Source organism: Alligator mississippiensis, chromosome 1, assembly GCF_030867095.1.
Source record: "Alligator mississippiensis isolate rAllMis1 chromosome 1, rAllMis1, whole genome shotgun sequence".
In the NCBI taxonomy this organism is placed as follows: Eukaryota; Metazoa; Chordata; order Crocodylia; family Alligatoridae; genus Alligator; species Alligator mississippiensis.
In genome coordinates, this window is record NC_081824.1 from 387,045,153 (window position 1) to 387,065,095 (window position 19,943).

At 39.6% G+C, this 19,943-nt stretch overlaps 1 protein-coding gene across 19 annotated transcripts in view; it reads left to right on the forward strand.

The window, feature by feature from the left end:
* Positions 1–19,943, forward strand: part of MYCBP2 (MYC binding protein 2) — a 289,476-nt gene that overhangs the window by 253,583 nt on the left and 15,950 nt on the right. For 17 of the 19 annotated variants that reach the window (XM_059712849.1, XM_019488555.2, XM_059714371.1 and 14 more), the window contains 9 exons: positions 874–1,113; positions 1,854–1,952; positions 2,879–2,959; positions 3,832–4,098; positions 9,423–9,706; positions 9,972–10,068; positions 13,640–13,759; positions 16,216–16,317; positions 18,756–18,884. In XM_059712849.1, coding sequence (XP_059568832.1) covers positions 874–1,113; positions 1,854–1,952; positions 2,879–2,959; positions 3,832–4,098; positions 9,423–9,706; positions 9,972–10,068; positions 13,640–13,759; positions 16,216–16,317; positions 18,756–18,884 — 1,419 coding nt within the window. The remainder of the gene's footprint in view (positions 1–873; positions 1,114–1,853; positions 1,953–2,878; positions 2,960–3,831; positions 4,099–9,422; positions 9,707–9,971; positions 10,069–13,639; positions 13,760–16,215; positions 16,318–18,755; positions 18,885–19,943) is intronic. The other 2 variants (XM_059713661.1, XM_059718621.1) reach the window with 1 other exon arrangement.

Genomic DNA, 19,943 nt, shown 5'->3' on the forward strand with positions numbered 1-19,943 from the left:
GGAAATGAATTAAATCATCCACCTAAGGACTAGTAACAATTTCTACTATAAACTAGTAGAAATTGTCAGTTGAACACAGAAAAAGAGAAATACTATTTATTGTTGGAAGAGGAGAGGAGACAAGGTGTATTAGGCAAATATGGAACTTGCATCTTTGATGTATCTTTGAAAAGGACATTGTAGGTTCACATTTGCATCAGATTGATATTTCTAATAAATGAGGGTAGTATTAATGCTGTTTTAGAAAGCACTGGTGAAACCTCATTTGGAATGCTGTCTACTGATCTGGTCACCCACATTCAAGAAGAAATAATTCAAGCAAAAACAGCTGCAGTGAAGGGCTGCTAAGATGTTTAGGGAAAATTGGAGGCTGAAAGAACTTGTTTATTATGACCAGCAGAATGAAGGATAGAATTTCTCTGTATAAATACATAAAGCAACAAGGAGGAATAAGAGTGATTTAAGCAACAAGACAATGTTAGTACAAGAACAAATAAGTATAGCCTTGCCACCAGGAAATTTAAGACTGGAATATAGGAGATTTCTAACTATCAGAGTAGTGAGGTTCTAGATAGCCTTCTAGCAGTTGTGAAAGCAAAAGAAAAAAGCTAGTTTTAAGACTGAGTTTTGATCAGTTTATGAAAGATGTCACATGATGAGGTTTTGTGCATTAGACTAAACTAGTGATTCTCAACCAAGGTGCTGCAGTCTTAAGTTGTGAAGGTTGGTGGTTGTTGTAATAGGAGTTATCTTATTGTTTCACATGGACTGTTGGCTATCACTCGCTTATTTTTTAGCAATAACCCACCAAGTGCATTTGACTCTTAGCCTTATTTTTTTACAGAATTAAATCTTTATGTTCCCATTTGCCAGGTTGACTTGGATTCGAGACACATTGGTTGGGTAACAAGTGAACTTCCTGGTGGAGATAATCACATCATTAAAATCGAATTGAAGGGTCCAGAGAACACACTAAGAGTCCGACAAGTGAAAGTTCTGGGATGGAAAGATGGTGAAAGCATTAAAATCGCAGGCCAAATCTCTGCAAGTGTAGCTCAGCAAAGAAACTGTGAATCTGAGACCCTACGAGTATTCCGACTTATTACATCCCAGGTGGGACATTGTACTTAATCACATCACTAACCAACAGATCATATGAAAACTACAAAGATTTGGTGACATGATCCTTTTAAAAGAGAGATATCTATGTTTTCCCCTTTTTGTCTGGTGATGGTCAAGTGATAAGTAGCTCTGCCACAAAAGAAGTTAAAGGAAAATTGCAGTGGTTAAAATAATTGGTGAAGTAAAGCTATTTCTGGCATTTTAGTGTTTTGTTGTAAAATTACTTACAAATGTGTCAGTTGATTAGCTCTTCCCATCTTTCTCTGATTATACCAAGGATTCATACTGCTTTCCGGTACCTCCCCATGTTTTTACATCTTGCTTCTCATTGTCACTCTCCTTGTGTTCTCCCTACTAACTCTTTTAGCATCCTCTGATATTTTTAAAGTCTGATTCACCTCTTTCCCCTACCTTTTGCTTGCTTTGTCATCTTAGATTGTAAGCTCATTCAGGCAGGAATTGTCTATTATTTTAATAGTGTGCCCAACTTAGAGACCCTAATCAGAATCTTGACCCAGTTACATATTAATTGAATAAAAATGTAGGTATTTTGAATTGCTTTTATGTTTACAGGTAATAGGTGTCATTATAGAAAAAAAAAAAGATTAGACCCAGCAGACTGGCAGACTTTAAAGAGTAACTACATAAACTTCTCTAATGTATTATCAAAAAAATTGTCCACCCAAGCCTATTTTGACCTTTGTAAATTTAATCTTTGTGATTTCTGACAGGTGTTTGGAAAACTCATCTCTGGAGATGCTGAGCCAACCCCGGAACAAGAAGAAAAAGCACTGTTGTCTTCCCCAGAAGGAGAAGAAAAAGTACACAATGTATTTATTTGTACTCTATAATTATTATATACTGAAAAAGTTATCCAAGACATTTTTCAGCAGTTATTTTAGCTACATCATCATGCATCTTTTTGCCATAGATAGGCTTCACACCAAAGCATCCTACTGTCCATACCTGTTTTTAAAAGATGTTTTTTATCATTTTCATTTTTATTAATAGACAAATCAGAACTATAAGCGTTTCATGGAGGAGTCATTATGGGAATGACTTTTGGGAAGCCATGGTGAGAAACCATTTTGCATAAATGGCTTCAGTTTCCAGCAGGATCAGTTCATTATATTTCACAAGTCTAATTAGGTCAATGAGTATTTGAAAGAGAGAAGAATTCAATGCTAATGTTGGAAAGTAATCAAGCTTTTTAAAGAAAATAATATTGAATTGTCATACAATGATTAATTATCCAGTCCTGATGGTTATAGTGAATCCTGAAAGAGATGTCTGAGTTTTGTTGCCTCTGTCATTTAAAGTTACATGTTATAAAATGCATAATATTTAATCTGATTGAGATTGTTCCCTAGGAAGATGCATTTAATTTAAAATGTACCAGCACTGGAAAATTAATTAGTATGAATTCACTTAATCTAAATAGATCATTTGCTTTAGCGTGAGGTGGAAAGCTGAATTCACCAGAATGGATCTTGGAAGACTGATTTTTATTTGCTTGAGTTTGCTGGCTAAATACTTGAATATTTGTACTCTAAACTTTATCCCTTGCATGTATATTAAGAAAAAGGTATAAACATGCTTTACATGTCTCGGTTTATTTTATACAAATACATTACAACAAAACGTGCACACTTTTAATATACAATAGGTTTATATTCCATCTCTCATCTCTGTTTCTACAGCAGTGCAGAAATGATTTAAAAATCTTTATCTAATGGTATTTCTGTTTTTTCTAAAGGCAACATCAGATGCAGACCTTAAAGAACACATGGTGGGGATCATATTCAGCAGAAGCAAATTGACAAATTTACAAAAGCAGGTTTGTTTTCAGCAAAGTTCCTACGGTATTAAAGTGTTCACCCTATGTTGTCATTTTGCTCTTTTCCAGGAAATACAAAATTGATTTGACATGTTGTTTGACAGTTGCTGCAGTCAGGGTTTTGTTTTCTTATAAATCATGTTTGTATATGTGTTAACTGGATTTAATATTTATGGATCTTCATGTAAAATAATATTTAAATGAATTACAAGCAGTGCTAATTAGTGTTTACTGTATCACTGTTTCATATGAGAGCCACAAAGTTTAGATCCTTGTACGTGTACTCTCTCTCTCTCTCTCTCTCTCTCTCTCTCTCTCTCTCTCTCTCTCTCTCTCTCTTTGTTGTCAAGGAGGGTCCTTTTTTTTTAACCCTCCTTGACACCAAAACCTATTTGGTTTTGTAGATCATAGATAACAATCATCAGGAAAATGAGGGTCTGGACTCTGAAATTATTTCTACTTACAAAATTCATGATGGTTTGGATCTGAGGTTTTAGATCCAAACACACAAAAGCCTAGGCAAATGAAATACAAAATTTTTTAGTAGTTTCAGAAGTATATAACACATACATACAATTCTGCTAAAAGTTAGATCACCATGTGCTGGGTAGCATAAGATATATATGACCTATTTTTTTAAAGATGTGTAATTGTATGTCTTATCCCTGATTTTTCATTAAATTGAAGCATCCTTATGTTTGGCACTCACACTAAACCTTTGTCCTTTATTTGTATATATGTTGGGCAATAATATAAAAAAAGTCAGTTAAATTTCCTGTGCTTATTTATTTGACACAATCTTGAAGGTGTTAAGTGTTTTAAAACATAAAAAGATTACATTTTAATACATTGTGTGGCTTCTACTTGATTAGGTGTGTGCTCACATAGTCCAGGCAATCCGAATGGAAGCAACCCGCGTGCGTGAGGAGTGGGAGCATGCCATCTCTAGCAAGGAGAATGCCAACTCTCAGCCTAATGATGAAGATGCATCCTCTGATGCTTACTGCTTTGAGCTACTGTCCATGGTTTTAGCACTGAGTGGTTCTAATGTAGGTCGTCAGTACCTGGCTCAGCAGCTGACTCTGCTTCAGGATCTCTTCTCGCTCCTACATACTGCCTCTCCCAGGGTGCAAAGGCAGGTGAGTGTAACTGCTCTTTATTTGTTGCACTGCTTATCACAAAAGCCTTCTACTAGAGGTTTAGATCATCCTAGGTTTGGTGGTATAGAATGTGTATGAACTGTTTGTTTGTTTTTTAAATGGAATGTAGCTATATTTCTTGTTTCTGGTTTTCATTTTTAAAAAAATATAAAAATCAGAGGGGCAAGGATGTTTGGGGGTGATATCCATACAGTTGGTCCAATAAAAGATAGTGTAGACTTAGAAAAGCTTTCAAATCTACCTGGCTCTGGATAGTCTTTTTTCACACTACAGATAATAATGACCTTCTTCCATTTTCAGAAGTCTTGATCCTTCCACTCACCAAGCAGTCTTTTCTTCTGTGATTTGCTTGTCTGTTACCCTTGGAAATTTTTCTCTTCTCCAATTTCACAGGCCTGCGAATAGTTTTAGTTGGTCCAAATGGAAGAGCATGTTTAAATAAGTAATGGTAATACGGAAAAAGAATTTACAACAAAATCTGTATTTCCAGTTGTCAGCTTTATTGACAGCGAAATAATATATATGTACAAGGATTTAAAAAATACCCCACTATTTTATTACACCTTTTAAAAACTAAATATTTTCTGGGAGCAATAAAAACTTCTATGAGAATTGACACATCTTGGAAGCGTTATTGTTTTAATATTCATAGTAATTGACACAATTCCTTTAGGGTTGTTGGTTGTAGCTGTGTTGGTCTAAGGACATAGGCAGACAAGGTTCTTTGGGTAAATGTGATATATTTTATTAGACCAACTAAATAGTTGGAAATATTGTTCTTTGCAAGGTTTCGGGCACAAAAACCCTTCTTCAGACTGTCTATGCCTGAAGAAGGGTACTTGTGCCCGAAAGCTTGCAAAGAACAATTTTTTTCAACTATTTAGTTGATCTAATAAAAGATATCACATCTATGCAAAGAACCTTGTCATACAATTCCTGTGGCTTTAAAATCAGTTTACACCTTGTAAATCTAAACTAGTTAGAAGCTTCTCTCTGGCTGCTTCTGAATAGTAATCTCATTTTTAGGCCCTCAGCAGACATGCTATTTGAAGCACTCTGGAGCTTCCAGAGGCTATGGGGCATGTGGAGATTCTTTTTCTACAACTCAGGGCCTTGGAGAAGAGTGCTGCTGCCTATCTTCATGGCCCCCTTTTTAAGTGCTTCAGGAGGGGCATGTATCTACAGAGTACCAAATTTGTAGCACTGTAGATTTTGGAATACTTCCAAGTACATACCTGTTCCCAGCTTTTCTCTTGCTCTGCAGCCATTCCTTTCTCACCCTGACAGTTTCTGATGAGAGCCATTGAAGGCAATGTAAGTTGTCTTGTTGAAAGGCTGCACCGTGGGGAATTCTCCACTGATGGTACCAGGAGTTGGAGCAGCCTATACTTTGCTACATGAGAGGCTCACAGAGGAGAAGATAATCCTTCTTTTAAATTAAAAAAAGTAGTGTATGTTAATTTAACACAACCTTTTCTTTGAAGAAGGATTCATTTCCACCATTTCTATTATTTTACTATTTATATTGTGAAAATGACACCTTATCCATGAAGTGACACAGGGAAATACACGCAAATGACAAAAGAGAAGTGAAATGTAACCTAAAGAAACGTCTCAAATGAACTGGCAAATTCTAACAAGCACCAGTTCAATTAAACATTAAAACTGAGAGTCAGCATGTATTAAGAGAATTTGAGATGCTATTTATGAGGACCTCATTTTCTGCACCTCTGGCTGTACCTCCATAATGTAATCCCTGCATCACCACTTCTATCCAAAATGTGACTTCATTCCGCTGGTACTCCTTTCAGGCTCTCCTAGAAAGATAGGAATAACAGGCTAATTTATCCTGGACTCCAGGTTTTGAAACTTTTTTCTTCAGAAGCATAAGAGCTCTTAATTTTTTAAGACAAATGCTCAAATCCTGAAATAGGCATAGACCCCACAGTGGTTGTGCCGTAATCTCTTGTTTTTGAACATAACAAAAAGAGGGATCCATTTAAAAAAAACCTATTTCATTTGTCTGCTTTACTTCTCTGAATGTGTGTATTCTTTATTCCAGAACCAGAGATTTTCTTTGCAAAATATGAAAACCATTACCTTTGCCATTAAAAAAAAAATCTAACTTTACTACTTTAGCCATGGCTCAAGTTTGAAAGCTGAGATTTTTGCATGAGAGTAGTTGTGAAAAGCTGTGCCTTTGCTAGGTTTGGAAAAGGCTACTTGTGAGCTTGCCCAGTCATTTCTGAGCATGTTTGGTTGACATTCTTATGACTTTAGCAGATTATAATAAATACCTTCCTTTTCACATCATTCCTATGTAGGTGTTATCAGACAGTCTTGAAGTTCCGTACCTGTTTTTGCTCCTTTGTGCAATTATAGCATCAGGAAAATTGCAAACTTTTTTACCCCTGCCCCGCCATCCCCTCCTCACCTCCAATCACTTCCACAAAGAAGCAGCTATCATAGGTAAATAAATGTGTGCTTCATTCTTAACACTACTTAGAATTTTAGTTATTTAGTATCTAATATTCTTAAGAACAGACAATATTTTTTTTCTGTAAAAGGAAAAAATTAGTACATTGCAATGTGTAAGGCTGCCCAGTTTAAATTTAGGAGTTCAGGAAATGGAGGGGTGTTACGGTTCCAAAAGTAATATTAAAGATTATAAAATGCAAGCTAAAATGTATTAAATTATTCATTTATACAGAAAAATAGAAATACCTCTTGTGTTCATCTTGGCCAAATTAACATTGCTGGACCAATATATTTTTATTTAACTATTCAACCTAGTATTGCATTCAAGTTTAGGGTTTTGAGTGATTTGCCTAGTGGTCTAGATATGGACCCTGAGGGCACCTATACACACGCAGTGAAGCTTCTTCTACGTACTGTAAATTACAGTGCATCACAGTCTGCTGAAGCATAATAATTACCACAGTCCAGCTGAAAAATGGTGGCGGGGCACTTTAACTAAAGCTCGTTCACAAAATTTAGTTTAAGTGCCCCCACCACTATTTTTTAGCTTGGGAATGCTGATACACATGATGCTCCGGGCACTTCACTTAGAGCAGCTCTAAGCTCCTCTAATTAAAACGCCTCCACTTCTCCCCTCACCCCCACACCCACTGCTAGAATATGTGTATAAAGAACCTGAGAGAGCAGCACCAGCATGCAAAAGACATGAGGTGTGCAGAGGTAATGAAAAGTAATTTTTTTCAGCAAATCTTTTTTAATTGTTCAAGTGCTATTTCATACATATAGTCTACTGTAGGGGCTTACACACCCATTGACAAATGCAGAGACTTTTGACTAATAATATCCAACTCAGATATTTCTCTTTGTCCATGGCTTGAAAACAGTTTCTAATGTCCAAGGTGTTTTCTTAATGTGCCTGTTTTTCACCAACTCATTTTCAAAATTTGAACAGCTAGTTGCTGCCTATTTGTACCCTAGATTGTTGCTAGCTTTCTGGGAGTCTTCCTTTCTCAGTCTTTGTATATTTTTACTTTTTGCTGGGCAGGTATCTTTTCTGCACGCTTAGAATGTTTCACCCCTAAATCAGGAGCATCAAACTCATCTGGCCCCCTGGACTGGATTGAGCCATGCCAGAGACAGCACAGAGGGCCAGTTTGGTGTGGGGCACCACATGCAGCATGCTCTCCATGCTGAACCCCTGTGCTGTGGGCAGCACATGCCAGCCCTGCTCTGGGATTTTCATTGTAAGCAGTGCGCAAGCTAGACCCAGTGCTGCAGGTACCACCTGTGGCCTCCCTAGGGGGCTGGCACAGGGTTCGTGCTGCATGCAGCACCCTACTGGATTAGCCCCTGCACAATGGCTCGGTGGTGTGCCAAGCATGGCACACAAGACCATTTTGCTTGGCACACCACCGCCAGCCCAGGCTCTAAGCAGCTGCCGCCAGCCGCAGAGCCCAGGCTGCTCTCAGCAGGTGGCTGGGAGGCTGCAAGACCTGCTGCAAGCAGATGGGGCTCCATGGGCTGGCTGCAAACAGCTACTCCGGGCTTCAGCATGTTGGCACTCTGGCACCTTCCAAGATAGACATTGTGGTTTTTTCAGCACTCCGACCAAAAAAGGTTGCTTACCTGTACGCTAGACCATCTGCGTATGTCAGCCAGTGTGTAGGGCTGGTCTGGCAGGGCACCGCATACAGTGTGACCCCTTGACCGGCCCTCTGTGCCACAAACAGCACCTGCAGTACCTGGTGCAGATTGCACACCAGACCGAGTCAGTCAGAGACACGTGGGCCAAATATACGGCACCATGGCCCGGATATGGCCCATCTGTCATACTTGACTTAGCCCATCTCAAACTAAGGTGTATTTCCCCTGCTGGCTTCCTCCCCATCCAACCTGGAAAGTTGTATAGAGCTCCTTCAAGCCAACACCTGACCTTTACAGTACTCAGTCAATCGCACCTTCCTCTTTCAAAGTATCCAGTAGGTATACTGAATCTCACTAATCTGAAGGTAAATAACATGCAAGTTTGTTTTTTTTAATGAAGTCTTAATTGCTTCTTCGCTGCTGCAACAAGATGACATGGTGGTTTGAGGGAGCGCAGTATTGGCCACTGGGTACCAGTATCCAAGTGAATAGGTTCATCCTGAGTTGTACCAAGACCCTCTGTACTGAGGTCTCTGCAACACCAGAGGTGTCTGTTTTGGCCACCACCACTAACTCTGCCAAATCCATTAAAACCCTGGTATTGCCAATGTGGACCCTAGGCTCAAGCAACCCAGTCTCTTCAACAAATACACTAGGCATAATTGCCACTTTATAACTTGCCTGACATCTGACTCCCCAGGTACCTCTCTACTATTTGCCAGCTCTATTCCCCCTCCCCCCTGTCTGTCACCCACTGACTCGTCAATTTACATCTTCACTGACTGGCTTTCTTGCATGCATACCAGCCTCTGTCGTCTTTACTATACATTCCATCCAGGAAGAGCACATACCAACTGCAAATACTTCCTCAGCCTGGTGAAGAATATTTATACCTGAAAGGTTGCTAAGAATAATTTTTCCAACTATTTGAATTGTCTAATAACAGATATCAGATTTACCCAAAGAACCTTGTCTGCCTAGGCATAATTGTGCACTTTACATGACATTTCAAAGGATTCTGCAAATGTTACAAAATTCCTGAGAGGTACATTTTTACATAGAAAGTAAATTATGGAAATAACATACTGAAACACTCATAAATTAAAGCTTTTCTAAAAATTTTATTTCGGAATATCTCAGCTTTCTCATTTGGTTTTCTGTTGCTCTTGTTCTTCTGCTAGGTAACATCATTACTACGCCGTGTTTTGCCTGAAGTGACCCCTAGTCGGTTGGCTAGCATCATAGGAGTAAAATCCCTGCCACCAGCAGATATCAGTGATATCATTCACTCAACAGAAAAAGGAGATTGGAATAAATTGGGCATCTTGGACATGTTCCTGGGTTGTATTGCCAAAGCACTCACTGTACAACTAAAGGCCAAAGGAACCACAATAACTGGAACAGCTGGCACTGCTGCAGGCAAAGGAGTTACTACAGTAACACTTCCAATGATTTTCAATTCCAGGTTGGTAAAAACTGTATTTTGTCAAGCTGAACATACAGACAGGTCAGAGAATTTAAAGTAAGATGCACTCTTTATCTCTCCCTTTTATAATCTGAAAATAAATAGTTGTGCATTGCTTTTAAAACTAGTTTCATTATCAAGTAGTATTATATTGATTTTAAAACACAGGCACTGAACACTTGTAATATCACTTTGGATATTTTTGGAATCTACCAATGGATTGCCTTTATTAATTTAATTGGTCTTATTTATTATCTGTCTACAGCTATATTCGGCGAGGTGAAAGCCATTGGTGGATGAAGGGCTCAACTCCTACACAGATATCAGAAATCATTATTAAACTGATTAAGGACATGGCAGCAGTAAGCTTCCATTCTCTAAGTGTTTGATATTGAAATGCTTCTGATTTGTTGAACTATTTGTTTTTCTTTTCCCTTTCTCACGGGAGCTTTGCTTCATTTGGTAGTTTGAAATTGTAAATTGGGTAGGGAGTTCAGAAAAGGTCTCTTTTTTTTTTAGTTAAAACACTGAATAGGAATCCATAAGAACTGGGTTCTATCTCTGTCTTCGCTACATGCTATCCATATGATGTTGGATGAGTCACTTGGACTCATTTTTCAGAAGTAGCCACTAATGTATTTTTTTGAGTGACTAAATTAGACACTCGAAACCTAATTTTAAGGAATGTTTAGTGCTCAGAACTCTGTTTGCACTCAGCAAAAGTCATAGTTGTTCAGAGCTAAATAGTCAAATTTCCTACACTTTATGGCCTTCAATCTGAATTTTAACTTTCTGAATGTTTCACATTACAAACATGAAAATGTACATTCAAATAACATTGGCAGAGGTGGAGCTGGTAGTGCTGCAGTCATTTAGATGGTCCAAGATTTCTTATCAGTTCTAATTTTTAATTCTGATTTTCTTTATAACAGAGATGGCAGACATAGCTGTGGGCCCAATCCAGTCCATAGAGCCTTTTGATGCAGTTCGTGAGGCCCTCAGAGGGGTTGGGAATTCAGGTGTAGGGTGAGCAGGGCTGGGGTCTACCATCAAATTCCCAGCTATGGAGCCCTGCTGGGGACATGTTTTCAGCAGTGGGGTCAAGCATCAGGTGTATTGGCCTCTGCACCCTCTGCTGTTACTGGGTCTGGACTCCAGGGAGCCTTGTGGTCTGGAACTAACCTGGGAGCACTGATGTGTTTTGACACCCCTGGTTTATAATTGCAGAGCTTAACTATTTTTGGAACAACATTTTCTATGCCAAGTATCTACTGGCTGAGTTTGGGGGAAATGTATAGCAGGGAAAAATAATCTATTTAGTATGAAGGTGCTATATTTTTTTTTCCCCAAGTCAAAAGAAAATCTTGCTTTCAGGGAGAAATACTGATACCTCCACAGTTTAGAGCAGGAACTTAAAATCAACAAGAGTTATATGTGTCCTGCTTCTGCCCTTGGCTGTTCCTTCATAGTTAATGAATCATTAGGAGCATTATCCCCAAATCTTCACAGCAAGAATTACAAATTAGGCTCTCCCTCACATAGCTCTAGCAGGACAAAATCTTGTAGCATATTCTGAGCATACTTAGCCTGATGCCAACCTCACTAAAAAGAGCTGGTTAGGGTGGCTTTAATCTGCGCGCCATGGCCCATCACCCAGTTTTGCCTCACACTTGGGACACTCACGTGGGGTACAGGAGACCTAGGTCAAAATACCTACTCTAGAGCAGGAGTTTGAAAATCTCTCTCATATCCCAGGCAAATGCCGTAACCATTAGGCCTGTGCAAAGCGGCAAGTATTTGCTTTGGATTCAGATTCGACCGATTTGGAGGGACAGTGATTCAAGTCAAATAACTGTCCTGATTTGAGTCGGCTGAATCGGAAGATTCAGTGCTGCTTTGGAGATTCGGCCATAAACTAAACAGGCAGCAGCCCTCAATGACGCTGGACACAGCTGGTTGTCTTCAGCTGGTAAGTCTGTTGTGGTGGGCAGAGGGAAAGGGCGTGGGGGGGGGCAAATCAATGCTCCCACAGTGAGGGAGGGATTGGGGCTGGAACAAGCTGCCCAGCTGGGGCAGGGGGTGCAGCCAGAGCCATCCCTAGGGGTGTGCAGGGCCCAGGAGGTGGGCATGGTGAGCAGCTGGAGCTGGGGGGGTACAGTTTTGTACAGGCTTCACCATGCACCACCACTGCATGCTGTCACTCTGGCTGCTTCCCCCCCCCCCCCCCCCAATTCCTGTAGCTGACCACTTGCCACCCCCTCCCCAAGCCCTGCACATCCCTAGGGATGGCTCTGCCCACACCCCGCCCCAGCTGGGCAGCTTGTCCCAGCCCCAATTCCTCCCTTGCTGTGGGAGCGTTTTTCTGCCCCTGCCCCCCACCCAATCACAACAAACTTACCAGCTGGAGGCAGCTGTGTCCAGCATCCTTGAGGATTGCTGCCTGTTTAGTCTATGACTGAATCTCGAAAAATGGCTGAATCTTTTCTGAATCAATTCGGAGACTTCTGAGTCAATTTGGAGCTTGCAATTGGTCTCCCGATTCAACTTGGAGATTCAGCCACCAAATTGGACCGAATCTCCTCCGAATCGAATTGGCTATCAAAGTTTTGTGCGGCCCTACTAACCTTGAGGACAAAAGGTACTTCAGGGTGACTGGCTCAGTCTTCCTGTTGGGGGCAGTTCCCCTTTATATCAATAAAATACTCAAAGAGGGCTTTTATTCCACTTCTCAGGTAAAGCCCTAACTGCTGGGTGTTGGTAGTTTCTCTTTGTTTTCCTAATACATAATGTATTCTAAGCAGAACAGCTTCAACAAGTGAAGTTGAGAGGAACAAATCCCAAAAAACCTAACAGACTAGTATATAAGGCATTTCCTTGGTACATGGAGGTGTGGTTTCAAATCCCTGCTTGGTATCAAGGATTTATCCAGATGCCCCGCATCCCAGAAGATTGTTCTTACTATTAAACCATTGACTAATATGGAATGGTGCAATTTGCTTTCTTTGAAGAGGAGAAAGGCTTTCTTTAGAAACTTAAGCAAATAATTCTAGGAGATTGCAAAGGAAACTACCTTAGCCAAAAATGCAGGCATCTAAAACTGGTCAGTCAGCTCAGGGTGACAACCGAAGCTCTGTATTCTTTCCTGCATTTTATCTCTGGCTGTATTTTTGGGCTTCCCACACAGATGGTTTCTGAGTATCCCTTCCTTAATACCTTTCCTTTGCTATTCATTGTGTAGAGTACCTGGGTGCTTTAAGGTGGAGGGTTCTGCTGATTCCTCACCAAAAGGATTCTTAATTCTGTAGCAAATTATCCCAAGAGTCCATACACATAGTAGATAATTTGGCATTTGCCAGTAATTATTGCGTATTTGAGAAATCAATGTTTTTTCTTCTAAGCCTAGAGAAGGAAATAACCATTATCAAATAGTGTATGCTGGAACAGGTTGATTTTACTGATGAGCATTGTACTTAAATTCCATTTATTCTTACCATTCCTTTGAGTCCCTGCAATTGAAGTTTCATTTCTATTTGATATTTTTAATGGGGCAAATGATAGCAACATGTAGTTAACTTGCAAAATCCATTGTTATGGAAGATGGTAGAGGCAAATAGCATAGCCATGTTCAAAAAGAGACTAAACAAATTCATGGTTTATAGCTCAATTAATAGCTGTTGAACAGAATGGTTGAATGTGTTTCCTTTGACATCTCTAAACCTATGATGGTAGATGTCAGAGAGGGTAATGAGGATAATGACTAGGAGATAGATCATTCCAGAGAATAGCCAGTTCAGTACTCTCCCTCTATAGCATCCACTTCATCCACTATTGGAGACAGGATACTGGCCAGATGGACCATTGGTCTAACCCATGATGGTTCTTATGTTCTTAACAAATTGAGTTGGATAAACTATATAGTCTTTTTTTTAACAGGGTCACCTCTCTGAAGCTTGGTCCCGGGTAACAAAGAATGCCATTGCTGAAACCATCATTGCTCTGACCAAAATGGAAGAAGAATACAGATTGCCAGTGCGATGCATTGCAACAACCAGAGTAAGAACCATATGTTCAGACTCACGTCAGCTTATTGCAAACATACAGTTGCAGCAATCTCTTATCAAATAGGATTCCCATATTTTAGCACAGTGTTTGGTTCCTATGTCATCTCAGTAGGAAATACTTTAGACAGAAAATGGAATTTACCATCACTAAATTCAGCGCTATACCCTAGTTTTGCTTGAGATGCATGGTTTGAGGTATGCTAACTACTCAAGGAAATCTCAGTCCATTTTAGGTAATTCTCATTTTCTTTAATTAAGGATTATCAACATGGTGGAATTTTCTGCGTTACAAACATATCTGAAGAATTTGAGTGCAACTCTGAACATCTCCCTAAGAGTGAAAAACAAAAATTATGCTGTTTCATTGTTCCTCCCTTAAAATGATTCTACTTTCAGATAAACTAATTTATTTTAAAACTTGATTTTTGAGAATGTCTCCAGAAAGGAAGTTGAGTCCCTTTAGGTCTCAACTCTCCAAACTATCATTTTTTTACTGGTTTTACTCACAGATCATCCACTTCTATATTTCTAGACTCCATTCAGTAACAGAGTCCCTGGGGCAGCCAAGCCAAGAGCTATCTGTATTTGCCTTCACCTCCAATAGCTACAAGTATTCTGCCAATAAGAACTTGTCCACCTTAAATATATTTTCTGTTTCAGCACCTTTCTCTTCTGTTCTCTGCCCTGTGAAAGGCACTAGGACCTTGACTACTATCATGGAAAAGAGGCCAATTAATGCCCTCAATTTCTTTCTTCACTCAGGACTTAGATTAGATCCTAACATCAAACTTCTTTCCTGGTGAATGCTAAGTTCGCTAGTTCTGTTAGGGAGTTTGTGGATAAACTAGCTGAACCTGCGCTTCACTGTGGAAGATCAATTTGATTTTTTTAATAACCTTTTGTCATAATCATTTTCTTCACTTTATGGTTTATGCATCATTGCCTGTTTCAACTTCATAAGCTTTCAGACCATTGTTTCCATCTGGTTTCTTCTCTTGTAGACTGTATTTGAAATTTTTTACATGGGTGAGCTACCAACCCCCTGCACTACCCCCAACTTGGAGGACCAGACCAGAGCCCCTTTAACCGATGTTTTCACAGTTCCCTGGAGACTTTCATGGCACTCTAAAAATGTAGCTGGTATCTAGGCAATATTGAATCTTGAGTGAAGCGTTTACTGAATGGCCCTTCATCGTTATATCACTATGATTTGTGCAGAGCGTGGCTCCAGCCAGCACTGCACATCACAGCGAGGGGCGCAGCCTCTGTGCAGCTGCCTGTATTGCCAGCGCTCCCTGCTACTCCTGTGCAGCCCCTGTGCTCACACAGCATGGAGGGAAACCCCATTTGCTGGAGCCAGGTGTCTTCCCTTGCTGGGCCTGCACAGCACTACACAACACTGTGCAGCATCTGCTGTCCTTGTGCAAGGGCTGCGTGTGAATGGCAGGGAGCACCAGCAAATACAGGAAGCCATGTGGAAGCTGCGCCCCTTGTTGCTATGTGCAGCGCTGGCCAGAACAGTGTCCCACCAGGCACCTGCGCTCTGAGCACCCTGCCTGTTGCTGTGCCACTGGGGGAGTGGGACGGGGGGAGGTCCCCACACCCTGCCCCCACATCCCCCCACATATACACTGGGGGTTATATACTCCAGAATAAGAGATTTAATTTATATAGATGATTCACCATTAGATGCCTCTTTTCATCTCAGAATCAAAGCTCATCTTGTATTTGCTGTCCTCAGTCCCTGCTATACAAGGTGATATACAATATCTAGGTGAACAAAGCAATGTTCAGACTTGGAGTACCCAGATAGATTTTTTTTTTCTGTTTCTTGGGGTTCTTAGTTGGAGCTATTAAAGTGTTAACTTACCCAAGTCAGTCATAGAAAACAACTTTTTACCAGCAACCAGACTTTTTGTAAAATGGCCGATGACAGCCCTGCCCATACTATTTTGCAAGTTCCTGTTGTAGTAGTAGGTTGTTTTTCCTATAAATTTTTTTTTGTTAGCAACATACATTGACATTCTCTGTTCCTGCTGAGTTATTACCCAAGCTGATTCACACCATTGTTTAGTTTCCCAATATATATTCATGTTTTCCACTATACATTTTGTGATTGACTTTCATTTTCTGTTGTGTCTTGTATAGTTAACTGATACTTTTATAAATTTAAGGCAGGGAAAGCTAAAAAGTGATAAGTTTGTTCTCAGATTTATACCCAAAAATGCAGTGACTATTTGTTTTGGGTTTTTTTTAAACTGGTGTATTTGATAAAATGGGGAAATCTCATATTATCATGTAGACTGGACTCTAAAGTAATAGAAATACCATTTGCAGGCACAAATTGTTTGTTCCCATCCACAACAATTGCATTTATTATAGTTGGGTTTGGGGGGAGGATTAATTCTTCCTAAATGATTTCTGCAATCCTTCTTTCCCTTTCAACAGCTCTGGTTGGCCTTAGCATCCCTCTGTGTGCTTGATCAGGACCATGTGGACAGACTGTCTTCTGGAAGATGGATGGGAAAAGATGGGCAACAGAAACAGATGGTAAGACTTGGAATGCAATATGTTTTCTGATATTTTAGACTTCAAATGGTTTTTTAATAAACTTTCTAAACAAGCAGGAACAAAGCCAAAGATGACTACAGAAAATGGTGTAAGAACAAATACATTTTTAGATATACCAGAACAATGAAATCTGCCAATGGTTCTGTTGGACTACAAAAGACTGAAAGAGGCAATTAAGGGAGGGCAGGGCATTGCTCAGAGGTTATATAATTTTCTTTGCCTCTGTCTTGACTAGGAAGTGCTTCCCCTCAAATCCTATCAGACAAACTGTTAAGTTAAAAAGAAGCAAATTACTAGGCCCAGTTGGTATAAACTCAACAGTTTCAAACAAATTTAAGAATGAAGAGGCCAAACTGCAAAGAAAATATTGTGTATTGGTATTATAGAAGGGATTGAAATGTGCTGCTCCTCAAAAAGGCCATGCCAAGACCTGAGAAACTGCTTTTGTACTTTTGTACTCTTGATTCCAGTCTTATAACAATGTAAGTTTAGCTGCATTGTATATTAAAGGTGAGTCTTCTGAGTCCCATAAGCCAAGACAACTTTTCTCTCTTGGTGGCTCAATTTATCTGGACAGGTATGTTTGATGGATGATAATCCTAAGCAAGAGAAAAGGCTTTCTAACTAAAAGGTGGAAACAACAGATGTTAAATTTGGTAAATACATAGGTGTTTATTGACTGGAAGATCCAGACTTCTAGCCTAACCTCTGAAATCAGATTGGAGAAAGCTAGTTTTGTCCTTGTTTTTCACTTTAAGGACAGCTTGTGTTTTAACAGGATTGCTTGCTTGCAAGTAGATCTGTGGTAGTCTGGAACACCATTTCTGATGTGCATTGGGACACAGAACATAATCACAATGTTGGTTTTCAGTCAAAGGCAAATCCTACTTTATACTTTTATTTCAGAGAGTCTTCCTCTTAAAACAAAGCTATTCATTTTATCAAACAGGGCACTGTTTATTCTGTTGACACAACTTGCTGCAGAACTTTTTATTAAAAAATCTTGTTCCCTATAATAGTGGCAAAAGCCTTCAATGAGTAAACAGATGTCCAACAGTATGGGCTTCTGTACGCAAGTGCAGAGCCTGCTTCAATGCTGTAAGTACAGTGCGTCAGAGCAGACTCAATTAATCGTGTCTGCTGGAGCATGGTAATTACTGCACTCCAGCATCCTCCCGTATCTCGTGTATCAGTGTTTCCATGCTTAAAAATGGTGGTGGGGGCGCATGAACTAAAGCTTGTCAAATGTGTGGAGACGGTGATACATGAGACACTGGTACTTTAGAGTGGCTGTCATAGCTGGGGCCCCTATAGATTTCATATCAATTTTGTTTTGGAATAAGCGATTTTTGCAGTAGGTCTGCTCTAGTGGGTTTTTCCCCCTAAATTTCTTATAGTTAATTAAGTTATTCACATGTTTGTAAATGTAGACATTCCAGAAGTGTTTATTCCATCTTACAAAAGGACTGTTTCTGCTTTGGAATATGACTATAGCTGTCTCTTCTCTCCTGTTTTCACCAAAAAGAAGAGTTAATTGAATTACATAATATGCTGTCTGCACTATTCCATGGAGTCCTGCAGCTGGGGATTAGGGAGTTAGTAGTCCCTGCAGGGAGGCAGGTTAATTGGAGCATTAGTGCATCAGCCCAGAGCCTGGACAGCCAGAGAGAGAGCTGAGCTGTCAAAGCAGCTCCCAACTAGCTTATCCAAATAGAAGAGTTCTGAAATAAGTGACTTGAACAATATCACAGGAACCAAGGTGTGATGGATATAATAAAAACCCATTTTCAAAGTGATCAGTGAAAAATATCTACGTAAATATTTGCAACTTGCAAGCCATATGGGATGTATTATTGTAGCACTCACAGTGGAAAGTAAAGGTACCCTGTGCCAGTAGAGTAAATGAATGCTATGAGTTAGTTACCACAGGAATTGTTCACATTGTCAAGGGCTATACAGGGTTTTCATGATGTAGTTAAACAGAACAGGCAGCATGTCATAACACTTGAGCTCAAGGTAGATATTTTTGCCAGTTTGACACATCTCAGCAACAATACCTGTAAGTTTTTTATCAAGTTATTACCAAAATAAAGTAAGTTGTCAGGTCATGATACAGAGATTTTTGACTCACGATCTGTTGGAAATTACTTTCCCAATTTCATTGGAGAATGAGCTAATTGTTATTAAACAAAGCAAAGCTGCTGGCTGTAGCACTACTTTTTGTTCATAAATTTGTTGCCAGGCACGACTTTTTATTTATTGGTTATTCCAAAGCTAACAGTTAATAGTCTAAAACAAATTCTTAGTTGTTCTTCAGAAATTTTCTGTCTTCCTTTCAGGGAGACAGAGTGCAGGGGTATTGACAGAAACAGAAAATTATAGTATAATAATTCCCTTTATATTTCTTTGTTTTTTAGCCAATGTGTGATAACCATGATGATGGTGAAACTGCTGCAATCATTTTGTGTAATATCTGTGGAAATTTGTGTACAGACTGTGACAGATTTCTTCATCTCCATCGGCGAACAAAGACTCATCAGAGACAGGTATATACCACGTCTAAGGATGTGCATTTCGGTAGATGTCATTCAGTAGATGTCAGTTTTCCCCTATTGATCAATCCCATAAGTGTAGTAATCAACAGTTGTACATATTCTTTTTTTCTATATACCTCCAAAAATGAATTAATAAATTTGCATTTAATTTTGCACTCAGTTTTACTTGATTTTTCTTGGCCTTGTAAAGTGTTCTTATGAACAGCATGGTAATACCAGCCAGTAAACTCTAACCCTGGCTCTTATCTGCTCCCTCCTTTCCTATTCTAACTTCATTTAATTTCCAAGAAGAAATCCAAGGGCCACTTAGACATGTTAATTAAAAAATTGTCCTTTTGCTGTCTTGGAAATTTGCTGTATTTACCACTGGTCTCATGGGAGGTCCACGCTCATGAACCCCATTCATTGTGTGTTCTCACTGATGCAGTCTTCAAGCCCTGTCTACTCCCCGCCCTTTTTTCTCGCTGAAGACTTAATATATAGCCCTCTTCCTTTTCCTCACCCTTTTTCCCTTGCAGCTCTTCCCTTTTCTTGAGTGATTCTCTTAAACGCAGTCCTCCTAAAAATCCCTCCACCTTTCCCTCTTTCTACCCTTTCCATTTTTTTCATTTCCATCTTTCTCTTATCCTGTCCTGTTTTGTGACCACTTCCTCCGTCATCACATTCCTGCAAGCTTCTTTTCTTCAGATACAAGTGTATTATGTTATGTATGTAGCAGCATCCCCGTACGTACCCACCAAAAATACTCTGGTCTTACTTGTCTTTAGCTATGGTCACAGTGTCCTTCCTTAAATTCTTTGAATTAGATTTCTACAAGTTGATACACAAATTTGTATTCCTCTGACTCTCCTGTGTTTATGGCACTGTCTTCTAGTCACTTCTCTGAATTGAAACAATGCTCACTGAAGTCTGACTACTTTCTCTTGTTGCCTCCCACTCCTTCCTCTTTCTTTTGGCATATGTTATCTTGAACATGTGTTTGATACAGTTGTTGATTACTCCTTCTCTGAGTTTCCCTTTCTTCCTTTTGGCTTTTGTGTATTTCTTCTT